The 25,166-nt window shown below is 40.6% G+C and overlaps 1 protein-coding gene across 2 annotated transcripts; it reads left to right on the top strand.

The window, feature by feature from the left end:
• Window positions 1-1,640: 1,640 nt before the first annotated feature.
• On the top strand, window positions 1,641-24,500 carry casp10 (caspase 10, apoptosis-related cysteine peptidase). Of its 2 annotated transcripts, none has more exons than XM_084420557.1 (11): window positions 1,641-2,101; window positions 8,341-8,639; window positions 12,731-12,836; window positions 12,930-13,065; window positions 13,331-13,395; window positions 13,921-13,939; window positions 14,104-14,166; window positions 14,248-14,303; window positions 14,721-14,832; window positions 15,464-15,953; window positions 23,743-24,500. In XM_084420557.1, the coding sequence occupies exons 2-11, from the start codon at window positions 8,344-8,346 to the stop codon at window positions 23,897-23,899; spliced, it is 1,500 nt and encodes a 499-aa protein (XP_084276683.1). In that variant the 5' UTR covers window positions 1,641-2,101; window positions 8,341-8,343; the 3' UTR covers window positions 23,900-24,500. The 2 variants fall into 2 exon arrangements, with proteins under 2 accessions (XP_084276683.1, XP_084276684.1); XM_084420558.1 differs by having other exon boundaries at window positions 1,967-2,101; window positions 8,319-8,639.
• The last annotated feature ends 666 nt before the right edge of the window (window positions 24,501-25,166 follow it).

Raw genomic sequence — 25,166 nt, 5'->3', positions numbered from 1 at the left:
CAATTACATTTTTTAATGAATTGAAAACCCTCAATTACAGGCGTGAGTCTAGAAATGTCCCATTCAGACAACAGCCTATTAGCATATTGAGTACTGAATGAACTCTTAGTAGTGAACTCATTACTCAAAAATGTAAAACTACTCGTTAATAGTTACTCCTTTCAAAAGTAATATTACTTATTAGTTTCTGGCAACAGTAATTAGTTACACTACTAGTTATCACTTTTCCTTCACTCCCCACAGAAATCGTAATTTCATATCTTCCCCATAAACTTATTCTAAAATGTAATTAACAACATATTTCTGCCTCATCATTTGATCAAAATACACATTGGATCACAGTCAGAAGTTATTACAAACACTCAATGGTGACTGATAGTGACTTTTAAGTAAAAGTGTTGTATTAATCTCATTAATTGTCATAGCTGGAAGCTAATTTCAGCTACAATGTCTCTGTTATCCATTTATGTTTCATAATGTTTTATAAAAAAAATTAAAAAAAATAGTTCGTAAGAAAATGTTTCATTTTCCAAAAAGATTTTTAATTAGTAATATAATTTATATCGGGATCGGAGGAATGTGGGCCAAGGCATGTAATGCCAGAGTAAAGTAATGCCACAATTTACACAACGGTGTTCAGGTCATCTTTTCTCCCGACAATAGGCTATCAGTGTGGCAATAACTCCATCCGCTGAATGTAAGCTTTAACATATTCCAAGCTTCATGTGCCTGTGCGAGTCGTGAAAATTAGGAAAATAAATGTAGGAATTATTGGATTGTTGGATATCAGATCAGTAGGGGTTGTTGAGGCAGTGGTGAGGCCAGAAATCCCCAAGTGGGTGGACCTCTATTTTTTGGCTAATATATATATATGTAACGGAGGCCAGCTAGTAGTTGCAGCCTTTAGCCTCCTTGCTAGAGCGCCTGACTCTCACGCCATCGACCCGGGTTCGAGGATTGCACAGAGCAGGGCGAGTAGGACCTGGATGGAGGGGTTACATTTATATATATAACGAATCTCTTGAATAAATGATTAAATGAAAATACATTTTTATCAGTCACTTGTCGCTACTCACTTTAAAATGTTGGGTTAAAAATAACCCAACAGACCCAATATGTGTAACCTAAAGGTTGGGTTAAAACAAATAACCCAACGTTTTTTTACTGTATACCTACTGGTGTCACAATGTACTGTAATTGATACAATAGGCTATTTGAAGCGTCCAAATGATTTGCCTAAAATGAATTTTTTTTTTTTACCCCTATATTGTAGACATCAGTATATATCTGAAATAAACTCTTATCCAATTATTATTCTATTATATCCAATAATTCAAATGTTTGTTAGAAATAATGTTGAAAATATATACATATATATATATTTGTAGGCTATCAAGACACATTTAGGCCATGTATAAATAATTATAGCTAATACAAAACTAGAATGTATACTAGAATGCCTACTGCTAGAATATTTAATTGGAATATTTAATTAGATATGAAGAACTAAAGAACTAAAGTCCGCTACAAAAAAAAAAAAAAAAAAAAAAACAGAACTCTGTTCATTAAGAATCAGACTTTTGCAAAGGTGCAAATGAGAGAGAGAACCGTTTAGATGAACCGATTCAATAGAACAAATCGGACGACGAAGAAGAAGTCGTCATAGTTAGCCATATAATCTTCTGTGTGATCGTGGTCGGCGGTGCAGTTTGGATCATTTTAGGACGAGATCGCATTCGCAAAAGTGCTGCAAAACGGTTCCAATCCTTACTGATAGCTTAGGAATGAAGAGCGCGGCAACAAACCGCACTTTCTCGCACTTTTACTTGTGGAATATTATCTGTCACGTTTCACGTTTTACAGCAATACTATTTTGGAGAGACGATCCTTCGCCGATGTGTGGGGAGGAATATCGAAAACAAAACTAACCCGGCATAACTAAACTAGCATTCTGGGCTGTCTTATAGAAATAAAGGAAGTTCAGAAGAGGCGTGTCCACAAACTACTTTCGATCTGTAGTGTAGAAGTTAATGTTACAAATAAATATTCGTGACAAAGCCTTGATATCTTCATCGTGAATACTTTGTAGACTTCACTGAAGGTAAGAACAAGACTGGAGAGTAACTTATTGATCACTTTTCTGCCATGAAGCCTCGCAGTCACGAGATGAGTTTTGCTCACTTACACGATCAATATTGTTATTAAACCGCGCAGCATAATATGTGTTTTATTATTGTTAGCCTACTATTTTTTAGACTGAGTATTCTTTTGAATCTATTCACCAAAAAGATTGAGTCATGGGTAGAAACTATGTGTCAGTAAGCGGCAACATTTCTTTGTGTGTGTTATGAGTTATTTATTTACTTAAAGTCACCATGAAATCTAGGCGAGAGCAACCTGTCACTCACGTGACGTGACGTGAGATCAGCAACAAATTCCTTAGGTCAACAGGCTTGTTCGACTTCATGCAGCGCTGCGAACCTAACAAATCTGTATTTTTATAACAGTAAAACCTGTATGACATAGTTATCAAAATAAAACTGATTAAAAACATAGACTCCTACATTGGTATTTAAATATTATAGGCTTATGTTATGTTTATCACAATATATTATTGTACAAACAGACGTTGTATTAAGCAGCACATCAATAATTGAATGAGAATGTCTCTGAAACATTTGTTTCACCTCCCCGATCGATCGGTTACGACCACACCTAAAATCAACAAAATCCCATCCCACATTTCTTTCTCATCTGAGAAGCCGTTTCACTTCGACAAACTTCACAATAGAAAAGAAAAAACAACTTCCGTTTCATGCCAACTAATTTCATGTTAACGAACAACATCCCCTCTCATTCCCCATCCTGGGTTACGAGTGATTATAAACTGACTGGTTCAGTAAAGGCATATTACTTTGAACTATATTTATTTTATAGTGCAAGTCGTGGGAAGTTGAAAATGTAATAATTATTGTAATTAATATGGTTATTATTCAGTATTTCCATGAATTATTTCAGACATCTTTGTTTTCATTAATACCGAGGCCTATAGATTAAGTGAAATCATTCAATTTGCATTCATAGTGTTGCTAATATGACATATCTTCAGTTAAAACATGGGCAATTAAATATGTATTCATATGCATATATAAGCTACAGAATAATTGTACCTTTCAGATGAATCTCTTCTACTGGGATTCTGCTTTGCCTGTCATCGGTTATTCATTTATTATCAACTAAATTGTCAAAATTAAACTTTAAAGAGAATAGTTGATTTGATATTTTACATTAATGACACATTAAAAAATATATATAAATATTAATAAGGATTATATCCAGTTTACCTCAGTTGTGGGGTAAGATGGCCTCTTTTAATAACTTTACGTTTTGTTCTATAACAACTAAATTAACAAATGTTTCTATTTATTTCCTATAATAACACATTGGCTGATGCATCATCATCCTGCACATGCTAAACTTATATCTAAATATGTTACAGTTTAAAAGTAAATGCACATTGTTCCTCAGGGGGAATCTTCCCCCATCCTCCCATGTCTGCTTAACCTTATCTAACCTATAGACACAGGCGATGTGTGACACACACAACCGTGAGTCAGAGTGACTAATACCAGCGTTAAAAAGTAACAAACAAAGTTGCGACACTAACCTAACTACATTTCTTCAGTAGCATGTCAGTAGTTCAGCTTCAAAGAAGTGCAGCATTTCCAGGAACAAACTACTTTTCCTACCAGGAACTAAAGCGTGAGCAAACCATCAGGATGAGCTGAGGGAATAATCAAACACTCACCTCGATCGTCTCTCTTGTTTCAGATTTGTGCTTTATTAGCATGACAAATACTCCTACTATACTATACATTCATATTTCCTCACAGCATTTACAGCTGACTTGCATATAGAAAGAATAGACAGAATACAGTGTAAAAAAGGAAGAAGTTTCACCTAAAGAAAAATGGAAATACTACTAATAAAAAAAAAAAGAGTGATCCATATTCTTGCATTCACCTAATAAGAAGAGCAGTTATTGTGTGTGTGTGTTTAAATCTTTGGTATTTTCTTGTATTTCTGTGTATTTGTGCAGTTACCACACAGGTTTGTCATGATTGCAGTGTAGACCTTTCTTCCTGTGATGGCCACATTTTCCTGTGCGAGTTTCTATTGTGTGTGTCAGCAGAGTTTGTCTCTTGTTTTCAGGTTTATTTTTGATCTGTCACAGTGTAGTCTGCAATGGTGTACGGTTTAGTCTTTTTAGTGGTTAGACAATGCTGTATTTGATTGTACTTTGTTGCTTTGAGTTTCCCTGTAAGTGATATAATGATGTAAATTCATGCCTTGTGTATATTTAGCATTTAAGCTGTAATTTGAGTAAATCTGATAAGTTTGGCAGTATTGTACTGTCATAAAAAATACATTTAGAAAAATTCCATACAATGAAAGACTATTATTATTATTCCTCTTACTACAAAACTAATATAATATTGAAAAGAGGGTTAAACTGCCCAAATCACTGCCAAATTATTAATCCTCAACCCCAGTAAAACGTTTGTGCATGATTATGGATAAAAACATTTGTGCATGACGAATGGGTAAAAGGGAGTCTCACTGGCTTCCAGTATGTGAGCTACACCTGTTTGGAATATATAAAAAAAAGAAGTAAAAAATAAATTGCACTTTCTCACGCATTCTCGCCCACATAAAGAAAATTAAGAGAAGTCCAAAACCTGTTTTGCATAAAATGTTATGCATGTATTTTGCATACAAAATGTGTACATGTTTACCTTGAAATGTGTATAATGTCTAGAGATTAGTTTTTGTTTCAAGGACCAAGACCGTCCTGAGGCATTGGCCCTTAAAACAAATCTGATGGTATTACAATACCAATAACTCAAGGTTATCACTCCAAACACTTAGGAAATTGGTCAAGCAACTTTTTACAACTAGGGCCAATAATCTGTAATAAACCAAAACTAAATGTTGCATTATATCTCCTACTGTTATGTTAAAATGTACATTTTTAATAAAATCTAATTCACTTATATTCTCTACACTTTAATGCAAAATAAAGAAAATTCTCTTGTGAAATGGCATGATGGGCCAAAAACCGGGTTGAGCATCTCTGGCATAGAAGGCCTTGCAAGGCTTCATCTTTATCTGTATTCACTACAGGGTTGCCTGTGGATGTGATTTAAGGCCTAGATAAGTGTAGTGTTATGCATGAGTTTTGAGGTTAGTTGCTCATGTGAATATGCTCTGTATTCCCTGGGATCTGGATCTTCTCAGGATGGTCATGGATGTAGTTGTTCAGGTCTTACAGTATTTCAGGATGAGGTTCTCCTGTTCACTGGGGCCCAGCAGAACCAGGGGTCTCATTTATAAAACTGTGCGTAGGATCCTTACTAAAAGGGCACGTGCACCCGAAAGCCAAAAATGGCGTATGCCCAAAAATATTTCGACTTATAAAACCTTGTATAATTCTCTTTATAATCTCAGTCAGCGGAAGATTGTGCGCACATGCGTCTCCACCCCGAAATAACCATTTATGGAGCTTACAACGCCTTGTTGTATAATGCATATCCTCATCTGCCTATCATTTGCATATGCATATTCATCCACATGATACTATGTTTAACGGTACAAGACATTAGGAAAATATGAGATACAGATATGCCGTCACACTACATTGCTAAAAATAATTTAGTAGCCCATCCTTGCCTTGTTTGTTAATAAATAAATCAAATAGTATAAAATACATTTCAGAAAAAGCTTTTCTCAATATTTTCCACTGGCCACATTTTTATTGGAAATATTTTTAATGGAAACAGATATGCCTTATTGTGCGTTATTGATCATTATTTGAGTGAAAATATTTTCTCAGACCATGAGTTCTGCTATTATCATGCGCTAAGCAATCCTCTTTGTAGTTAAAACATTAAAACACAGCATGCCACAGGAAAAGTGTTCAAAAGCATCGCATCCACTACAGATCTATTTATTAGAATATCATTTTTTTTGTAACTTCTCAGTAATGACTTCATACAATATAATTTATTGTATTGTATTGTATTGTATTGTATTGTGACTTCATGTAATGCAATTTAAGTGCTTATCTCCATTAATGAGAATGGCATATTTAATCTAAATGTGTATATCAGATATAAAACATAGTTTAAATCATTATTTTATTTATTTAAACTGTTATTGTGAACATGCACTGTATTTATGATTAGGACTCATAATGAGGATTTAAAGTGGTTTTCCTTCATCTGCCGCCAGTCCCTCAGTTCACCATCGGTGTCTCCAGAGTTTACTTACAGGTGCCCACATTCTCCCGTCAAATTTGTTTTTAATAGATCACAACTTTTGTGGCCAGGTTTATAAATGAGACCCCAGCTCATCAGCTTAGAGCAGGCGTTTGATGTCCGTGTCATGAAGAATGAGACCAGTGGCTTCAGATCGAGCCAGACTGCTTGCCAGTTCGATATCCTTGAGTGTGTAGTTCACGAACGCCCATCACAATACATATCCGTCAACTCCCTCCACCTCCGATTCCAATCTGATTTCCATCCTTCCCATTCCACGGAGACTGCTCTCCTCACTGTCCAGAATCATCTGGCCAACTCCTCTCATGCTGGCCTCTCTTCAATTCTCATTCTCCTTGATCTCTCCTCTGCCTATGACACAGTCGATCATCTCATTCTCCTCTCCATCCTTTCCAACCTCTGCATTTCTTGAACACCCCTACGCTGGCTGCACTCATACCTATCTTCCCGCACCTCTGCTGTTGCTTTCAACAGCTTCACTTCTCCCCCCTCCCCTCTGACTGTTGGTGTTCCCCAGGGCTCTGTCCTCGGACCCTTGTTATTCTCTCTGTACACCTCACCTCTTGAAGCTCTAATTTCTTCATTTAATTTTCCCCACTTCACTTCTCCCCCCTCCCCTCTGACTGTTGAGCCCCTTTCACACAGAGATTCCGGAAAATACACGGATAAAGTGACCCGGGATTTGACCCGGGTTTGTTTGATTGGTTCATTCACACTGCCAGTGATTTTCCGGAATCAGAGAGTGTGTTCACAGACAACCTGTAAAAATCCCGTAAAGACACGTGACATCGATGTGACTTGTAATGTCTCAGCAGTGTCTTAAGTTTGCTTATGAGCTGCAATTTCCATGCTTGTGCATTTTTTTTCTCTGATTCGATCATAAACTTGCGCATTACGTACCGTTTCACTAGCTGGCGAACGATCCCGGCTTCAGCGTCATCACTACGACACGGCTTTTGTTCACACAGCGTGCGTTCCGGGACTGAACACTGCAATGTTACTAGGTCCCCAACCCGGCATCGATCCCGGCATCATTCCCGGGTCGTGTTTGCGTTCACACAGAAGGCGTTCTGGCAATTTGCCGGCAATTTCCCGGGTTCAAAGCGCTGTGTGAAAGGGGCCATTTCTTTGCTGACGACACCCAGATATCCTTTGCCTTCCCTTCGTTCATCCCTGACCTTTCTGCCCGTATAACTGCTTGTTTGACTGCAATCCAATCTTGGATGGCTCGCCAATACCTCCTGATCAACCCATCAAAAAACAAAATCCTTCTTCCCACCCCACCATCTCTGTCCCTCATTCCAGTTAACTCTGCTCGCAACCTCTGCGTCATCTTTGGCGCTGACCTATCCCTTGCTGATCATATCTCAGCCACTACACACACCTGTCGATTCCACCTATTCAACATCCGTAAAATACGCCCTCCATCTCTTTCTCTGCCACTAAACTCCTGGTTCCTTCCCTCATCTTCACCCGCCGTGATTACTGCAACTCACTCCTCTTGGCCTTCCCTCCTACGCCTTCACACCACTACAGCAAAATCAAAATGCCTCTGCCCGTATTATATTCAACCTCCCTCACTCGTTTCATACCTCCACCTCTTTTTGATTTGTTAAAAAGAGGGAAAAAAAATCTAAATTAAATGAGATTTTGCTTAAAACAAGCAAAATTATCTGCCAATGGGGTAAGAAAAATAATCTTGTTTCTGTTTGAATTAAAATTGTTTTTCTTACCCCATTGGCAGATCATTTTGCTTGTTTTAAGCAAAATCTCATTTAATTTAGATTTTTTTTTCCTCCAGAAAACAAGGCATAATATCGTTTGGCATTTTACTACTTTAGCAAATGCATCTTATTTTTGATACTTGGACTGGAAACAAGACAAAAATACTTTCATTTTTCATTTTTTTGCTGTGTAACGTTTCTCTTTGGTGACTTTAAATGAAATGTTGACATATCAGTTTTACGCAAACACCAACAGCAGAGCTTGTTTCTGTGAGCAGGAGATGGAGTTTCAGAAGGAGCTGTTACGAGTTCAGGAGTCTCTCACTGCCGAGGACCTGCAGGACATGGTGTTCCTGTGCTCAGATCTCATCGCTGCTAAAGACCTCAGCGCTGTGAGCTCAGGCACAGAACTCTTCCTTCTTCTGGAGAAGCGGGACCTGCTGTCGCCGGAGAATCCATCGCTGCTTCTGGAGCTGCTCAGGATCATGAAACGCAACAGCCTGATCCGCAATCTGCGCTTTGATGCTTTCACGCAAACCGACTTCACAACATTTCCTCAGCGTATCTCCGCGTACAGGTGAGCATGTGGCTGTTCGTGATAGACCTTATTCAGAGCAGCGCCACACTGCAAAAAATGCTTTCTTAATTAGTATTTTTGTTTTGTTTCCAGTCCAAATATCAAAAAATTCTTACATCAAGAAGCGTTTACTAGAGAAGTAAAATGACATAAGAAATTATATCTTGTTTTCTGATAATTTTTTTTAAGTAAGTTTTAAATTAAAGGAACACTCCGACTTTTTGGGACTTTAGCTTATTCACAGTATCCCCCAGAGTTAGATAAGTCCATACATACCCTTTTCATTTCTGTGCGTTCTGTAAGTGTTATTTGACGCACCCACCGCTAGCCTAGCTTAGCACAAAGACTGGATGTAAATGGATAATGGTAGCATACTAATCACAATAAGTGACAAAATAATGCAAACATTTTCCTATTTACATGTTGTGATCTGTATAGTCACAGCGTGTACAAATAACAAGGCTATATGAGACAGAGACCATTTTTAATCGTATAAATACTGGGAACTATATTCTCACTAGGCGTAGGAGCACAGCTAACATTACTTGGGCGGAGTGATTAGCGCAGCACACGAGACGCCCTGTGGTGAGGAGCAGAGAGTTCGCTCAGAGTTAGAGTAATAGAGTCAGTAATTACTAGATAGTAAATTTATAGTTTACAATCATGGGTGTTCGCTGTATTGTAAAGAGCTGCGACAATAAACAGGGGAGACCAGGTAATACCATGATGTTTCATAGAATTCCAACCAAAAACGCTGACCTGATGAATCGATGGCTACTTGTTCTGGGTATAGATCCAAACACACCTGTAAACATCATCAAGAAGTATTTCGTTTGCTCTGAACATTTTACTATAGACGAAAATGCAAGTTGCCACACGGACCATGAAACGTGTGCTAAAGGATGCAGCCATCCCATCGATAATAAAGACAAGACAAATTGGATCACCTGTTGCTGCGGTAAGTGTTCCGTTATGTTTTGAGATGACTAACATTAGCCATACTGTAACAGTGCCATGCTAATGTAATGTAACCTTAGTAGTGACACTATTACGTGAATAGGGGCTCCGTGTATCCCCTTTATTGTTATTATTGTGTTGTCATGAACACACTGTATCGCTCAATAACAAATGAGCGGCGCTAAATGTAACTCTCAGGACTGTAACATTCAACTTGCTAATGAACAGCTTCCAAAGTTTGTAACTCCTCGTCTGTGTATTCTGGCTCAAAACTATATGGTTCTGGATCTTGGTTTGATACACAGTAAAATTCCTCTGACAATTCCTCAAAGTCAGCCATGATCACGAGTCACGTTCGCTACTAGCTAGTTAGTCACGTTTGTTTTGTTTACGGAACCATCAACAGGGCGTCTCGTGTGCTGCGCTAATCACTCCGCCCAAGTAGCCACTCCGCCCAAGTAGCTGTGCTCCTACGCCTAGTGAGAATATAGTTCCCAGTATTTATACGATTAAAAATGGTCTCTGTCTCATATAGCCTTGTTATTTGTACACGCTGTGACTATACAGATCACAACATGTAAATAGGAAAATGTTTGCATTATTTTGTCACTTATTGTGATTAGTATGCTACCATTATCCATTTACATCCAGTCTTTGTGCTAAGCTAGGCTAGCGGTGGGTGCGTCAAATAACACTTACAGAACGCACAGAAATGAAAAAGGTATGTATGGACTTATCTAACTCTGGGGGATACTGTGAATAAGCTAAAGTCCCAAAAAGTCGGAGTTTTCCTTTAAGCAAAATTATCTGCCAATGGGGTAAGAAAAATAATCTTGTTTCTGTTTGAATTAATATTATTTGTCTTACCCCATTGGCAGATCATTTTGCTTGTTTTAAGCAAAAATTACTTAACAATTTTTTTTTAAGAAAGAAAGATTAGTTTTATGTTTTTTGTATGCTGATTTTAGGTTGCCTTTATAATAACTGGCCAGGGACAACAGATTAAAATTAGCCTGTTGAGCTAACTCTGGCTCATTTACAGTTATTTTACTGTTAATTAATGAGCACTGTCCCTGTAAAATAAACAAATAAATGAAATGAAAGTTAGAAAGAAAAAAGAAAGATTAGTTAGAAAGAAAGAAAGAATAGTTAGAAAGATAAATGGATTAGATAGGTTAGAAAGAAAGAAAGAAAATAAACAATGAAAAAAAGAAAGTAAGAAAGAAAAAAGAAGGATAGAGTTGGTAGAAAGAAAGAAAGATTAGTTAGAAAGAAAGAAAAAAAATAAAGATAAGGTAGAAAGAAAGATTACTTAAAGTTTTTCTGAAAACAAAATAGAGTTTCTTATGTCATTTTACTTATCTAGTAAATGCTTCTTGATTTAAGAATTTGTAGATATTTGGACTGGAAACAACAAAAATACTAAGTAAGAAAAGCATTTTTTGCAGTGTTGATAGACATAGACCGTGTTTTCAATGCTACAAAAAGCTGTATAACGCCGGTTTCACACTGCATGCATTAGCAGAGCGTAAGCAGGACAGGAGCAGTGCATATGGTGAGCAGGAGCAGGACACGCGCGTTTTGCTTTCACACTGGCAGCGTTTGTCACGCGCGCCTGAACTGCGGGTTTTGTACAGACAGAGTAGGCTACTCTATAATGGAAAAGTTCATTGCTTTATTTCGTTTTCAAATACATTTAAGAGAAAAGACTTGTCAAGAAGCTTATTTTATTAATAATTTCATTTATATAACTTTTGGTTCATCTTTGTTTTTATTGTTCTGGCAACAAGTTTGTTTTTGGACATTTGTTTTCTTTTTAAATTGCTGTTGGTCATTTGATTGACTGTTTAAAACACAATAGATATCATCAATGCGCTTTTTGGATAAAACTGCGGTGTATTTTGGCCATGATCAATGCATTGTCACTTTAATTCAGCGTAAGCGGCGCGTTAAAAATAGACTGGGCGCCGAAACTATCGCGGCACTGCTGTTCCTGCTCTGCTCCTGCTACGCGCTGCCGCGCCGCTTCTGCGTGCGGTGTGAATGCACTCATTGAATAACATGAACGCCGAAAAAAATACGCGCTGCTCACGCGCCGCTGACGCTTGCGGTGTGAAACCGGCGTAAATCTCCTACATCACTTAGGCTACAATTTTCCACCGCTCATGTTGTCTGGAGTTTTTTTTGTCTACTGAAATTTCTTTGAAAGATATTTTTGCAGTGTTTCTACGATTAAAAGTACAACCCACTGAAGAGATGTATGTTTGTCCCTCACAGTCTCGCTTTCATTCACATTAAAAATCAAAGATTGCGCTGCTGTGAATAAGGTCTATAGAGACGTGTTTGTTGACAGGGTGTGTGTTCAGGTCTCGCATTCAGGAATGTTGACCAGGCAAATATCTACTATCCAAAACCCCCTGTTATTTAAGCTTAATTAAATGAATGCAGCAAACCGTTCTAGCTATGACCACTGAACTTGGGTCAGACTATTGTTCGGACTCGGGTTGCTATATCTTTTCTAACTGATCACGCTTTTCGTAAACCGAGTGATCAAAACTACGAAAAATCCCACAGACTGTGATTGAGGGGTTCAAAACTTTCAAACATTAGCTCTGACTGTGTATTTAACCTACATTCACCCTCTATTTATCTAGAAACATGCTAGCGATTATTAAATCAAGCTAGCAACATGCTAAAACATGCCAGAAATGTGTTAAATCATGCTAGCAACATGCTAAAACATGACAGAAATGTGTTAAATCATGCTAGCAACATGCTAAAACATGACAGAAATGTGTTAAATCATGCTAGTAATATTCTTAGCAAAGGACTAAATCATGCTAGCAATGTGCTAAGTCATGCTAAATGTTCTAAGTACTAAATCATGTTAGCAACATTGGAATTTTTTTAACAGTCTTCTAAAGCATGCTAGCACTGTGTTAAATCATGCTATCAAAGTGCTAAATTATCCTAGCAATGTAAAACATCTAGTTGTGTTTGACGTAAACTTTTTTTTTTTTTTTTTTTTGGTGACTATTTGACAAGGAACAAATAAAAATAAAATAAGTCTAAGGAATAAAAAGTCTTTAAAGTAACTTTGTAATAATGAACAGTATTATTTTTCTGCATTTCAGACAGTTGTTGTACGAGGTGTCAGAGTCCATCTGTGATCAGGACCTGAAAAACATTAAATTCCTACTCATCAAAACACTACCGCGCAAAAAACTGGAGAAGGAAATGGTGAGAGATGCCATCATCACGGCATTAGTTCTCTGACGTCACATTTCTGCATGTGGTGTTTGACTAAACCTGCTTTAAACACACGTCTTTTAGACGCTGCTGCAGTTGTTTTTGGAGATGGAGAAGGAAGACCTTTTGGGTGAAGATAATTTGGACGTTCTGCAGGAAATTATAGCCAAGATCCATCCCGGATTAGAAAAAATAATTGTTCAATACAAAACAGAGAGTTGTGAGTGTGACTGTTTTATTATTTAATGATGTGATGTGTGAAATAGATGTCTATGATTTATTAATTTGCCTCTCTTATATGTAAAATAAGTTAAAATCCTTTAAATCAAAACTGCTAGGAGGTGTTTTATGATCTTGTAGACTAGAGTTTTTGCTACAAAATGTTTTGATTGATTTTATGCATGTTCTACAATGTGAATCATGTAATTATTATGGTTGCATTCTGTAGAATTAGAGTAACTGCATTGTTTTCTGTCCTATTGCAGCTGGTGAAATGGTTATTGCTCAAGAGACCGGGATTAATTCTTCCATGTCATACACACCAGCTCCGGTATAACTTCATTTGCCTAATTTGCATTAATGTTCATATTTTACTCATCCTCATATCATCTTTGTTCTGTGGAACGCAAAAGGGGAATTTAATTTAATCAGAAATGGAGTAAAAATAGTAATAGTGCGAAATGTTAATACCATTTAAAATAACTGGTTTCTATTCCTGTGATCAAAGCTGAATGTTCAGCATCATTACTCCAGTCTTCAGTGTCACATGATCCTTCAGAAATCATTCTTATATGATGATTTGATGCTAAAGAAACATTTCTGATTATTATCAATGTTGAAATTTGATGAATAGAAAGTTCAAAAGAACAGCATTCATTTGAAATAGAAATCTTTTGTAACATTATAAATGTCCTTACTGACACTTTTGATCATTTTAATGTATCCTTTCTTAAAAAAAAAAAAAAAATTAACATTAAATAAAAACATTATGCTAAGCATCTCCTTTTGTGTTTCACCTTGTTTTAAGGTGTTACTGATTACTGTAAAACTGTGTCTTTCTCTCTTCGTTCCACAGCCCTCCCCGCTGACATCAGGTGAAGTTACTTTACATGCTTTGCAGAAAGTAATGTAGAAACTCCATGTACAACTTAACAATAATTATTTACAAGAAATGGGAATTCATGCAAATTTAAATATACAAAAATTATAAATGCAGCAAACTCAAAGCTTATTTGTTTGGCTTTGTTCTTCTTGGCAGAGGACACAATGGAGGACCAGGTGGACAGACTTAGTCTGACTGGAGCTTCTGAGATTAGTGGAGGTACTGTAGGAAATGTCCAATACAACATCATGATCTCTGTTTTTATCTTATACTAAAAGCATGTTCATCTCTTTGTCTTAGATCATAGTCAGCATGTGGAAATCAGCTCAAACTTGTCCTCGACTGAAAATCCAGAGGTAAGACCTTTTACACATTAGATCTTTATTCTAGGTTCAGAACATGTTAAGCTTAATCAAACATGTGCAAACATATTTTTGGCACCGCTATCTTTATTACATCAAGCCACATTAAAGTCTTTCTTTGGAACAGTTTTCTATTCAGAGTATTTTGATTCTATTTTGATAAGTTTCTTGAGGGAACACAATACTTTTGCGAGAGAATGCTACTGTTTTTCGAGAAATCAAACGTTCTCTGAGGATCTCAATACTTTTGCGAGAGAATGCAAAGTTTTTCTGGGAAACGCAATATGTTTATTAGTTTTGCTCTATTTGGCCATGATCTGTGTAGCTAACTATATTAGTTTAAACTGTATTGTGTTATACTGGACACTCCTCACATTCACATGCCTTAACACTGCATCGTTTGATGGCTAGATCCAGCAGTATGAGATGAAAGGGGACAGGAGAGGAGTCTGTCTAATCATCAACAACTATGACTTCAGTGCATGCGAATTGGGAAACAGAGAAGGAACAGACATCGACAAAGGTTAGTGTAACAAACACAACTAAAACCAATGATCATGCCAATAGCCTGATAACCATCACAACACTATCAGTATTAGTTGCGGAGTGGTTTTTAGTGTGTTGCTATGTGGTTTCTTGTTTTTTTTTTATTACTGCAGTGCTTAATGAAATTAATGGACATTATTAATGGAATTAATAGTTCTTTCCCTCATTAAAGTCGTTAAATACACAGTCTTAAGTACACAGTCTTTGTCTTTTTGTTTGATTTTTAAGTACTTTTTTGCTTTGAAACAAGTTTGTATCATTGCGATTCACCTTGTAGTTGGTTAGTTTGGTTCGTTGGTTATAACTCTTTAACAAAGACTTTTAAAAATCCATAGTAGACTAGTCGGGTAGTCGAGTACTTTAACCAAAAGTCGAGTACTTTCAAGTCAGAAGCCATTGAGTACTAAACGCACAATAACCATAACTTCACGTCGACGCGCTTGTTTTTCTTAATGCATTTTCCGTGAGCCATGACCAAAGAGAGTATGTGGCAGGAGGACGTTGACAGCAAGTAAACCACATGAACTCTGTCTTATTTTATTACTAACTATTTTGAAGTGGTTACTTCGGTCCCTCACTGTGCGTGACTTGTGTGTGTGTCTGTACAGCCAGTCTGGAGGTCGTGTTCCAGTGGTTGGGCTTTGAGGTCGTGGTTGAGCAGAACTGTGATCGCATGCGTATGCTGCAGGTGTTGAGGGACCTGGCTGCCCGTGACCACACACCGGCGGACTGCGTGGTGTGTTGCGTGCTGAGCCACGGACGTATGGATGGCATTGTCGGGGTCGATGGAAAGACTGTCACCTTCAGAGAGATGAAGGAGACTCTCCAGTGCTCCTCACTCATCCAGAAACCCAAACTGTTCTTCATCCAGGCCTGCAGGGGGACCAAGCACCAGAGAGCAGTGTTTCCTCAAACTTTCTCAGAAGATGAGGACACGCCAGTCAGCGACGCAGCTGTACCCAGAGACTCCATCCCTGAGGCGGCGGACTACCTCTTAGCCACCTCTACTGTACCAGACTATGTCTCATACAGGGAAAAAGGGAAGGGAACCTGGTTCATACAGTCCCTCTGCCACAATCTACAACTGCTGGTGCCAAGGTGAGCACACCTCGAAGACAACACAATGCTATTCACATAAGCAGAGGTGTAAAGCCCAGGGGTCAGAAAGAAAAAGTCCTGCTATATGTTTCTTCCACCCATGACCAGAGCCAGCTGATTTCACCAATTAGTTCGATCTCCTGGCTGAAAAACTGTGCTAATTAGCAAATCCAGGTGATTGGAACTAAATACTGAGGAGGACTTTTACTTTCTGAACCTGGACTTTACAGCTCTGCACATAAGTTTATTTAAAACTCGCTTTGATATTTTGTGCCTTACTGTCCTCAGCAAAATAAATGATTCACTGCAGGGTTGTTTAGGCAGCATTCAAAATTGCTGCTGTAACTCCTGTGCCAAAAAATGAAAAGAAAATTCTGCCCTGGGATGCGTTTCCCAAAAGCATCATTAGCCAACTATGGTCGCAAGTTCTGTCATTATCAGCAGTTCAACGAGTCTGTGTTTCCCGAAACCATCGTTCTAACAAACATTAGCCAACAGCATCGTAAAGTTGTGTGGTTGGAACGACAGCTCTCGACCTGTGGTTAGAAGCAGAGTTTCTAGTTTGCACGACATGTGGACTCAATAAATCCTTGTCCTAAGTAAAATAAGCAAACTGACATTCAGTACAACCTGCATCTTTTATTTAAAATACATACAAATGTAATTTACGTCTTCTAGTTTGTCAAGAGATTTAAAAAATCATTTTTGAAGAGTGCGCAAATGCAATCCTACATTATGTAAGAACGAGTCTATGATTGAAAGGAAATGAAGCAAAATATCTGAGAAAAATTAGAATTATTCCTCAGATGCCATATCGTGTCGGTTACTAATGTAACCCTCGTTCCCTGAAGGAGGGAACAGGAGACGTAACGTTGACGTGACGACGTAATTGGGATCACTTCACGTCCTTTTCGCTGAGGAGCCGAGATTTGTGACGGCAATGCAGCGATGGTCAGCAACGGTGACGGGACGTTACGTCTCCCGTTCCCTCCTTCAAGGAACGAGGGTTACATTAGTAACCGATAGGGCTGGGTATCGTTCAAAAAATTTCGATACCAATACCGATACCGATACCTTGATTTCGATACCGGTTCCTGAACGATACTTTTTTCGATACCAATTTTATGAAATCCATTTTAACAATATTACATAACACATTACCTCAGAAAAACTTTGCTCCTTAGCCAGTGCACAAAGGAGCAAATAACAATTTTTTTTTATATATAAAGAGCTCATGCTCACCAAAACTGAATTTATTTGATCAAAATTACAGTAAAACTTGTAACATTGTGAAATAGTATTACAATTTAAAATCTTATTTGAATATATTTCAAAATGTAATTTATTCCTGTGATGTCAAAGCTGAATTTTCAGAATCATTACTTCGGTGTCACATGATCCTTCAGAAATATGAAAACAGTTTGCTGCTTAATATTTTGGAACTATGATACATTTTTTCAATAAAAATTTCAAAAGAACAGCATTTATTTGAAACAGAAATCTGTTGTAACATTACACATGTTTTAAGGTCATTTTTGATCACTTGAATGCATCCTTACTAAAAAAAAAAAAAAACTGACTAACCAACACATTTTTGAACATTTTTGAATTTATATTGTCATTATTGCAATATAAACACTGTCAGAGTGATCAACAAGGTATCTCTTCATTTACCAGTCGAAGACGGAGCAACTTTCTGCTCTTATGTTTACTCCATGCATTGTCAAGGTCCTCATCATATCTTTCGCGGTACCGGTCTTTGCAACAATTAGCAATTATTTTACCGCAAGTTCTGCATCGCGCGCTGTTGGCATCGAACCTGGAGAAATGTAGCCACACTTTTGATCGACTTAGTGTATTGTGTGTGTGCTCGCGTCTCATATGAGTATGTGCGCGGAGAGTTTGTGTGTGTGTGTTCGCGTCGAGTATGTGCGTGGACAGTTTGTGCGCGCGCGCGTCTCATATGAGTATGTGCGCGGAGAGTTCCACGCGTCTCGTGTGTGTAGAATTTGCGTGTATGTGCGTGAGCGACTTTAGGTATGTCGTTGTGCATTTTATTTGTATTTGTTTGAGCACTGACGTTGACGAGTTAACCCCTTAGGTATCGAAATCTGGTACCGAACAACAAGTCATTTTTGTTGGCAAGGCAATTCGGTCGGTACCTAAAAAGTATCGAACTCGGTACCCAGCCCTAGTAACCGAGACGTTCCCTTTCAGTCGCTCACGTTCGACGTAACGTCGACGTGATGACGTAATTGGGATCTTGGAAAACGCCACGGTTGCTGCCACATCCAGCGCCCTACGCAAGACTCTCAGACCCCCAACTGCTTGGGCGGAAGATCTGCGTAGAGGGAGTTCAACTGCTGTTCCATTATACCCCACACAGAGGAACTCTTTGGATAACACTGGGAAAGCATGCCTTTCAGGGGAAAGGACGCTGCGGAGCCACATCATGCCCGAAGGGAGGTAACATGTGGAGAATACACATATGGACTGGCCGAAGGGGCAGTGCAACATATGGAATGTCACTGGGGTGGCTCCAGACCGAAGGGGGAGGCTACACCGGACAGTGACGGCAGAGCAGACTCTGCCAAGGGAAAGACACGGGCTCACCGCAGGGAGCTGGTCGTGGAAGAATACACATATGGGATCGCCGCAGGGATCACACATATGGAACCCAGCCTAGCACAAGTTACACAACACGTAGGCTATAAAACCTAGCGAACGTTTTAGGTGTCGCCCAGCCCGCAGCTCTACAGATGTCTGTCAGTGAGGCGCCGTGTGCCAGCGCTCAGGAAGAAGCGACACCCCTAGTGGAGTGGGCTTTCAACCCAGGCGGGCAGGGCACGCCTTGGGCTTCGTAAGCCAAGGCAATGGCATCCACTATCCAGTGGGCCATCCTCTGCTTGGAGACAGCCTTTCCCTTCTGCTGGCCTCCGTAACAGACGAAGAGCTGATCTGAGGTCCTGAGGCTTTGCGTTCTGTCCACGTACAGACGCAAAGCGCGAACGGGATAGAGAAAAGCCAGGGCTGGGTCTGCCTCCTCCGAAGGCAGCGCTTGCAGGTTCACTACCTGGTCCCGGAAGGGAGTGGTAGGAACTTTGGGCACGTATCCGGGCCAGGGTCTCAGGATCACGTGAGAGTTATCCGGGCCGAATTCTAGGCACGATTATTTGACCGAAAATGCATGCGGGTCCCTTACCCTCTTGATTGAGGCCAATGCAACCAGGAGTACTGTCTTACAGGACAGGATTTTTTAACTCAGCTGATTGCAGAGGCTCAAAGGGTGGTCTCTGAAGTGCCGAAAGGACCAGAGACAAATCCCAAGAGGGTATAGAGAGTGGGCAAGGAGGATTCCGTCTCCTCGCTCCCCTCAGGAACCTGACGATCAGGTCGTGCTTTCCCAAAGACTTACCATCAACAGCATCGTGATGTGCGGCAATAGTGGCAACATACACTTTAAGGGTGGAGGGAGACAGCCTTCGCTCCAGCCCTTCTTGCAGGAAGGAAAGCACGGCTCTGATCGAGCAAGATCGGGGGTCTCCTCGTGAGAGGAGCACCAGTCAACGAACAGGTTCCACTTCAACGCATAGAGGCGCCGCGTAGAGGGGGCTCTAGCGGAAGTGATGGTGTCAACTACCGCAGGGGGTAGGTCACCTAGAACCTCCGCGTCCCGTCCAGGGACCAGACATGGAGTTTCCAGAGGTCTGGACGCGGGTGCCATAGGGTGGCCCGTCTCTGAGAGAGCAGGTCCTCTCTCAGAGGGATGTGCCAGGGAGGGGCTGTCGCGAGGAGCATTAGTTCCGGAAACCAGGTCCGGTTGGGCCAATACGGCACAACTAGCAAGACCTGCTCCTCGTCCTCCCTGACTTTGCACAAGGTCTGTGCAAGAAGGCTCACTGGGGGAAACACTTACTTGCGTAGGCCCCGGGGCCAGCTGTGTGCCAGAGCATCCATGCCGAGGGTCCCCTCGGTCAGGGAATAGAACAATTGGCAGTGAGACTTGTCCGGGGAGGCAAACAGATCTACCTGTGCGGTCCCGAAGCGCCTGAAAATAAGCTGGACCACCTGGGCAACAAGTAAACGGAGGGTCTGCGGCCGGCGGACGGGTGGGAGCAGCAGCGGTCCGCCAGGGCAGGATGTGCCGGATGGCCTCCGTCTGCTTCTGTGCGGCCGAGAACTGCTGGGCAAAGCTCTCGACCGCGTCGCCGAACAACCCAACCTGGGAAAGAGGGGCACCCAGGAACCGATATTTATCGGTGTCCCTCATATCTGCCAGGTTGAGCCAAAGTTGGCGCTCCTGGACCACCAAGGTGGACATCGCCTGACTGACTGAACGTGCGGTTTCCTTCGTCACCCGGAGGGCGAGGTCGGTTGCCACACGGAGCTCCCGGAGGAGCTCTGGGTCAGAACCACCCTCGTTCATGTCCATGACTTGCAAGAGCGCCATGGCATGGAGGGCGGAAGCAGCCTGTCCACAGGCCTTGTAAGCCTTCGCCTTTAGACCGGACAAAAACTTACAGGCCTTGGACGGGAGGCGTGGATTACCCCACCAAGAGGAGGCGGACGCCGGACACAGTTGCATCGCGATGGCCCGCTCCATTGGGGGGATATCCACATATCCCTTAGCTGCCCCGCCGTCGAGGGTGGCGTGGGGGGAGGAGCCACTAGGACGGCTTCGGGCACTATACGGTGCCTTCCACGTCCTAGAAAGCTCCTCATGCACCTCCGGAAAGAAAGGTACCGGGGCGGTACCGGGCCGGAGAAACCAATCGTCCAACCGAGAAGGTTCGGGACGTGGTGCAGGATTCCACGCAAGCCCAACCTTCTCGGCGGCCCGGGAAAGCATAGGTCCATTCTGGATCGGTCTCGGACAACGCTACTCTTCCCGAGGGGGGTAACGCAGCCGAGTCGTCATCTCCAGAGGACTGAAGCTCCCCCTCCGATGCTGCTGTCGACATCTGGTCATCAGGAGGAGCCCCAAAGGAAACAGTTGGTCGTTCCGGAGAAGGACCAAGACATTCGCTAAGGGACTCCAATGGCAACAGTGCTTTATTCTGCGGAGCAGAATAAACACTAGATCGGGGCATAGGCGAGGGGACTGCACCTCCCTTGAGGTAAGCGAGTCTCGATCTAAGCGCTGAGATAGTCATATTCCCGCAATGGGAACATGAACTATCCACAAAAGCTGCCTCAGCGTGTTGAATGCCCAAACACGAGAGGCAACTACTGTGGCCATCTGCTGGAGCCAGGGAATGACGGCATCCAGAAACGCACAAGCAGAATTACATCTTGAAAAAGACGCAGGGTCACGCTTGTGTTGCTCTTTTAGTAAAATAAAAAAGGTTGAAAAATACTCTCTCAGTGCTGAGGCACCCAGGGGTAGCCGCGGTGTGAATGAACACACACAGGGAAACGCCCACCGAACTGACACACACACACACACACACACAGACACAAAGCAATAGTGCTGTGAAAACAGCAGTTGTGAGCTGCAATGTCGAACGTGAGCGACTGAAAGGGAACTAGAATTTATAGCATAACATCTAGCATTCATTCGATCTCAAACGGATTCATTAAAATAAGTTATTACTCCACCACCTGCGTGACATCATTAACCAACGTGGTTGAACGACAAATTTGGTCATTACAAAACGACATTATGGTTTCGTGACTAGCTAGTTGATTTCTTCAACGATGCATCGTACTATGTCAGTGAAGCAGCGAGTTACAGCGTTGTACGGGACGTACAGCGTTGTACAGCTTTTTCCATAGCTGGTTTACTGACTTTGTTGATGGTACTGTTGTACAGTCTCAAAGAAAATTGAGGAACCTTAGTGTAATCTTTGATGCCAGACTTGATGTTAAAGCTGCAGTCGGCAAGTCTGGCAGATTGGGTCGACTTAGCCAAAATTTTGAATGTTTACAACTCTCATGCCCCTCCCCCACTACCAACGAGCACCCTCCCATAGAGGTCGTGTTCGTCAGTGCGTGTGTACCTGATTTTCTGTGAACGCGCGCGTCTCTTCAGCATCGATCAACACCATGGACTCGGAGGTAGGCTGCCCTGGCTAATCTATCCATAGATAGCAATAACCGAGGAATTGGAAGCTTGTTAGTAGATTTTCTCTCCGCCATCACGCTTCGTGCAATCTTCAGGCGAACTTCAGGCGTGTCGTGTGCATGTGATATTGTAACGTGTGCGAGAGAGAGGGGATCTGTGGCGTGTGCACGACCTGTGATTGACAGTCAGATCTCACACCCCCCTGCACTGATTGGACCCGATGATCCGGGAGCGGTGGATTTTTGCAAAACAAATAACACGCTCCAGGTGGAGTTAGAAGCTCGGGTTTTTTTCTAAAACCACCTTATTTATGTTGTTCTGTCGGATTATAGTGTCGATTTCACTGAATATGATCAAAAAAATTTTGCCGACGGCAGCTTTAAAACATCTTTTTTTTATTTACTCTTTGGTTAGAAGCAGAGTTTCTAGTTTGCATGACATGTGGACTCAATAATCCTTATCTTGAGCCAAATAAGCAAACTGACATTCAGTACAATCTATATCTTTTATTTATAATACATACAAATGTCACCATCCTTTTATATATTATAAATGTCATTTGGTGACACAACATAAGACGGTACTGAGGTGTAGAAAGAGTCATTTTAACACTACAAAAATGTAAAATACTTGCTGTTGTTCATCAAATACCCTGTCTTTTTTATGCAATCCAAAATACTGTGTCTCTAACACAACATCTAACATCTTGTTTGGTGGGTGTGTCAGAACTGCAGTCCAATCAGCAGCAACATGTGGCTAAAGCACACGGTATTAAAGTGAACTCGCACAATGGGTTCAAGGTACAAGTACAATGCTTTTGTTCATATGCGGGTTAGAGTTTCTCTCTTTCGTCCAGCAGCAGTAGCTAGCTACTCACTGCATCTTATACTGGAGTATAAACCAGATCCTGGCACTGAATTATTTACGATATTATCGTATATATGCAATATTTAAAACATTAAATATTCATATCAGGTTAATATCACACTCGACACCATATGTGACCCTGGACCACAAAAACAGTCACAAGGGTAATTTTTTTGATATTGAGATTTATACATCATCTGAAAGCTGAATAAATAAGGAGTTTGTTAGGATAGGACAATATTTGGCTGGGATACAACTATTGAAAATCTGGAATCTGAGGGTGCAAAAATACTCTAAAAAATAAATGTTTTATATATTTACAAAATATCTTCATGAAACACGATCTTTACTTAATATCCGAATGATATTTGGCATAAAAGAAAAATCGATAATTTTGACCCATACAATGTACTGTTGGCTATTGCCACAAATAAACCCGTGCGACTCGTGACTGGCTTTGTGATCCAGGGTCACATATTAAAGCTGTAGTATAGTGTGTAGCCTTTGCTTTACACAGTATGCAGATTTATTCTGTATGCATGGAATACCCTTCCAGTTTGGTGGATGAACTGGTATATTTCTTAAATCATTGGCTGAATTTGAAATACTACCTTATTATTTCTGTCACATATTTAAAATATACTATTTTTGATTATTTTATTTACCGTTTGTTTTGTACGAGTATGGTACACTGCACAGCATTCAGTATCCAGTATTCCACTCCTCACATACATTAGTGCATGAGGTTTTTTTCCACTTCGGAAACACTGATTGAGTTGGAAGTAACTGTAAGTTTAACTGTCTAAATTTGACTCGGTTTGATCTCTGATTTTGTGTGTCTGTCTTATGTGCATGTAGGGGAACAGATCTACTCTCCATTCTGACGCAGGTGAACAGTGACGTGAGCCAAAAGACGGACAGGAGTGGCTTGAGGAAGCAGATGCCACAGCCAGAGTTCACCCTCACCAAGAGAGTGGTCTTCCCTCCTCCTAAAACTCGCCCACCCCTTCAATAACGTCGTGCTGCAGTCCTCCAGTTTACCTGCCAGTCATTGAGTGTTTACATGTTGAGCTGGGGTGGAGATATCATCTTGTTTACTTGAAATTAGGGATTGCGGAAAATACTCTGACATGTTCCTCTTACTCTGACATGTTAGTTTCCGCTTCCCACATGCACAAAAAATGGAAATTAAATTTTTTAGAAATGTATAATATCACTTCAAACATATATAACATATATGGAGTTGGTTTAAGCCTCCAACGAGCACATTACCATCTGTGCAATTTACAGCACAACTGGAATAGACATTTCTATGGAGCAGGCAGGACGTGGTTCAATAGATCAGCTACTGTATACAAAGGAAGGATAAATGCAATATATTTTGGTGAATATCATTTGTACAAAGATCACGAACACTTACTTTCTCACCTGCACAATCATGAATTGTTCGTGGCATATTACATTTCTAAATTCACCCAAGAACTGAAACAATGCTATGTATATTCATGCTGGGAAAGGGGTATGATGATAAAACCTGTATTATGTTTATTTGCACTTCTTTGTATTTGTTCAGGAAGCACTTCAAATTACAATTCTCTCACATCTGATGCTACAGCACTTTTGTTTGTTTCTCTAGATAGGGGTGTCTATGTGTTGAAAATCAATCTTTTAATGTTGTTTTTAATATGCTTTAAGACAAACCATATGTAAATTCATAAGTCAACACCATTGCTGAGTAGCCTGGGAAAACCCAGACAACTTCCGGCAAATTTAGATTTGCTCTGCAAGTAGTCTGGCAAACAGCTCATTCAAGCCCATTTCTAATCCGTCGAAATCGCGGCACCAATCAGAAACGTTGAGGCGGGCTTTACACAATGACGATTGCTCTGATTGGTTTTAGGTCTATCCAATTGCGCCCAGAGGCATTTGAGCGACGTCCGTTGGTGACGCCCCTTTGGAAATGAGTTATTAATGAAGCTTTGCCAGACCATAACTCAGTTACTACTGAGAATGGTCTGGTTTTAACCAAGCTAATTGCTGAGTATTTTCTCCTTAAAACTGCAGTGAACCAAAGACAGTCTCAAAAACACAGCTTGAAATTGTTTCTGACGTCACAAACTACCTTGTAACTAATCAGGGGCACATTCAAGTTCAAAACGGTGCGCAACGTTATGCTACGGTTTCCGGGTTGAACGTCATGTTTCCTGGAAACGGCGTGCACCGGTGTGCAACAGGGTTTGAGATAAGTTTTCTCTTGTTTGGTGGGTGTGTCAGAACTGCAG

Source organism: Rutilus rutilus, assembly GCF_951802725.1.
Source record: "Rutilus rutilus genome assembly, chromosome: 10".
Taxonomy (NCBI): Eukaryota; Metazoa; Chordata; class Actinopteri; order Cypriniformes; family Leuciscidae; genus Rutilus; species Rutilus rutilus.
The sequence above is the reverse complement of the archived record's forward strand: the minus strand, read 5'-3'. Positions and strand labels throughout refer to the sequence as shown.

Bases quoted from the DNA above. Each gene is read 5' to 3' on its own strand.
- casp10 (XM_084420557.1), top strand. From the start codon at position 8,344: ATGGAGTTTCAGAAGGAGCTGTTACGAGTTCAGGAGTCTCTCACTGCC. The intron at 14,167-14,247 runs GTACTGTAGGAA...TCTTTGTCTTAG, and splicing joins AGCTTCTGAGATTAGTGGAG to ATCATAGTCAGCATGTGGAA. The intron at 14,833-15,463 runs GTTAGTGTAACA...GTGTCTGTACAG, and splicing joins AGGAACAGACATCGACAAAG to CCAGTCTGGAGGTCGTGTTC.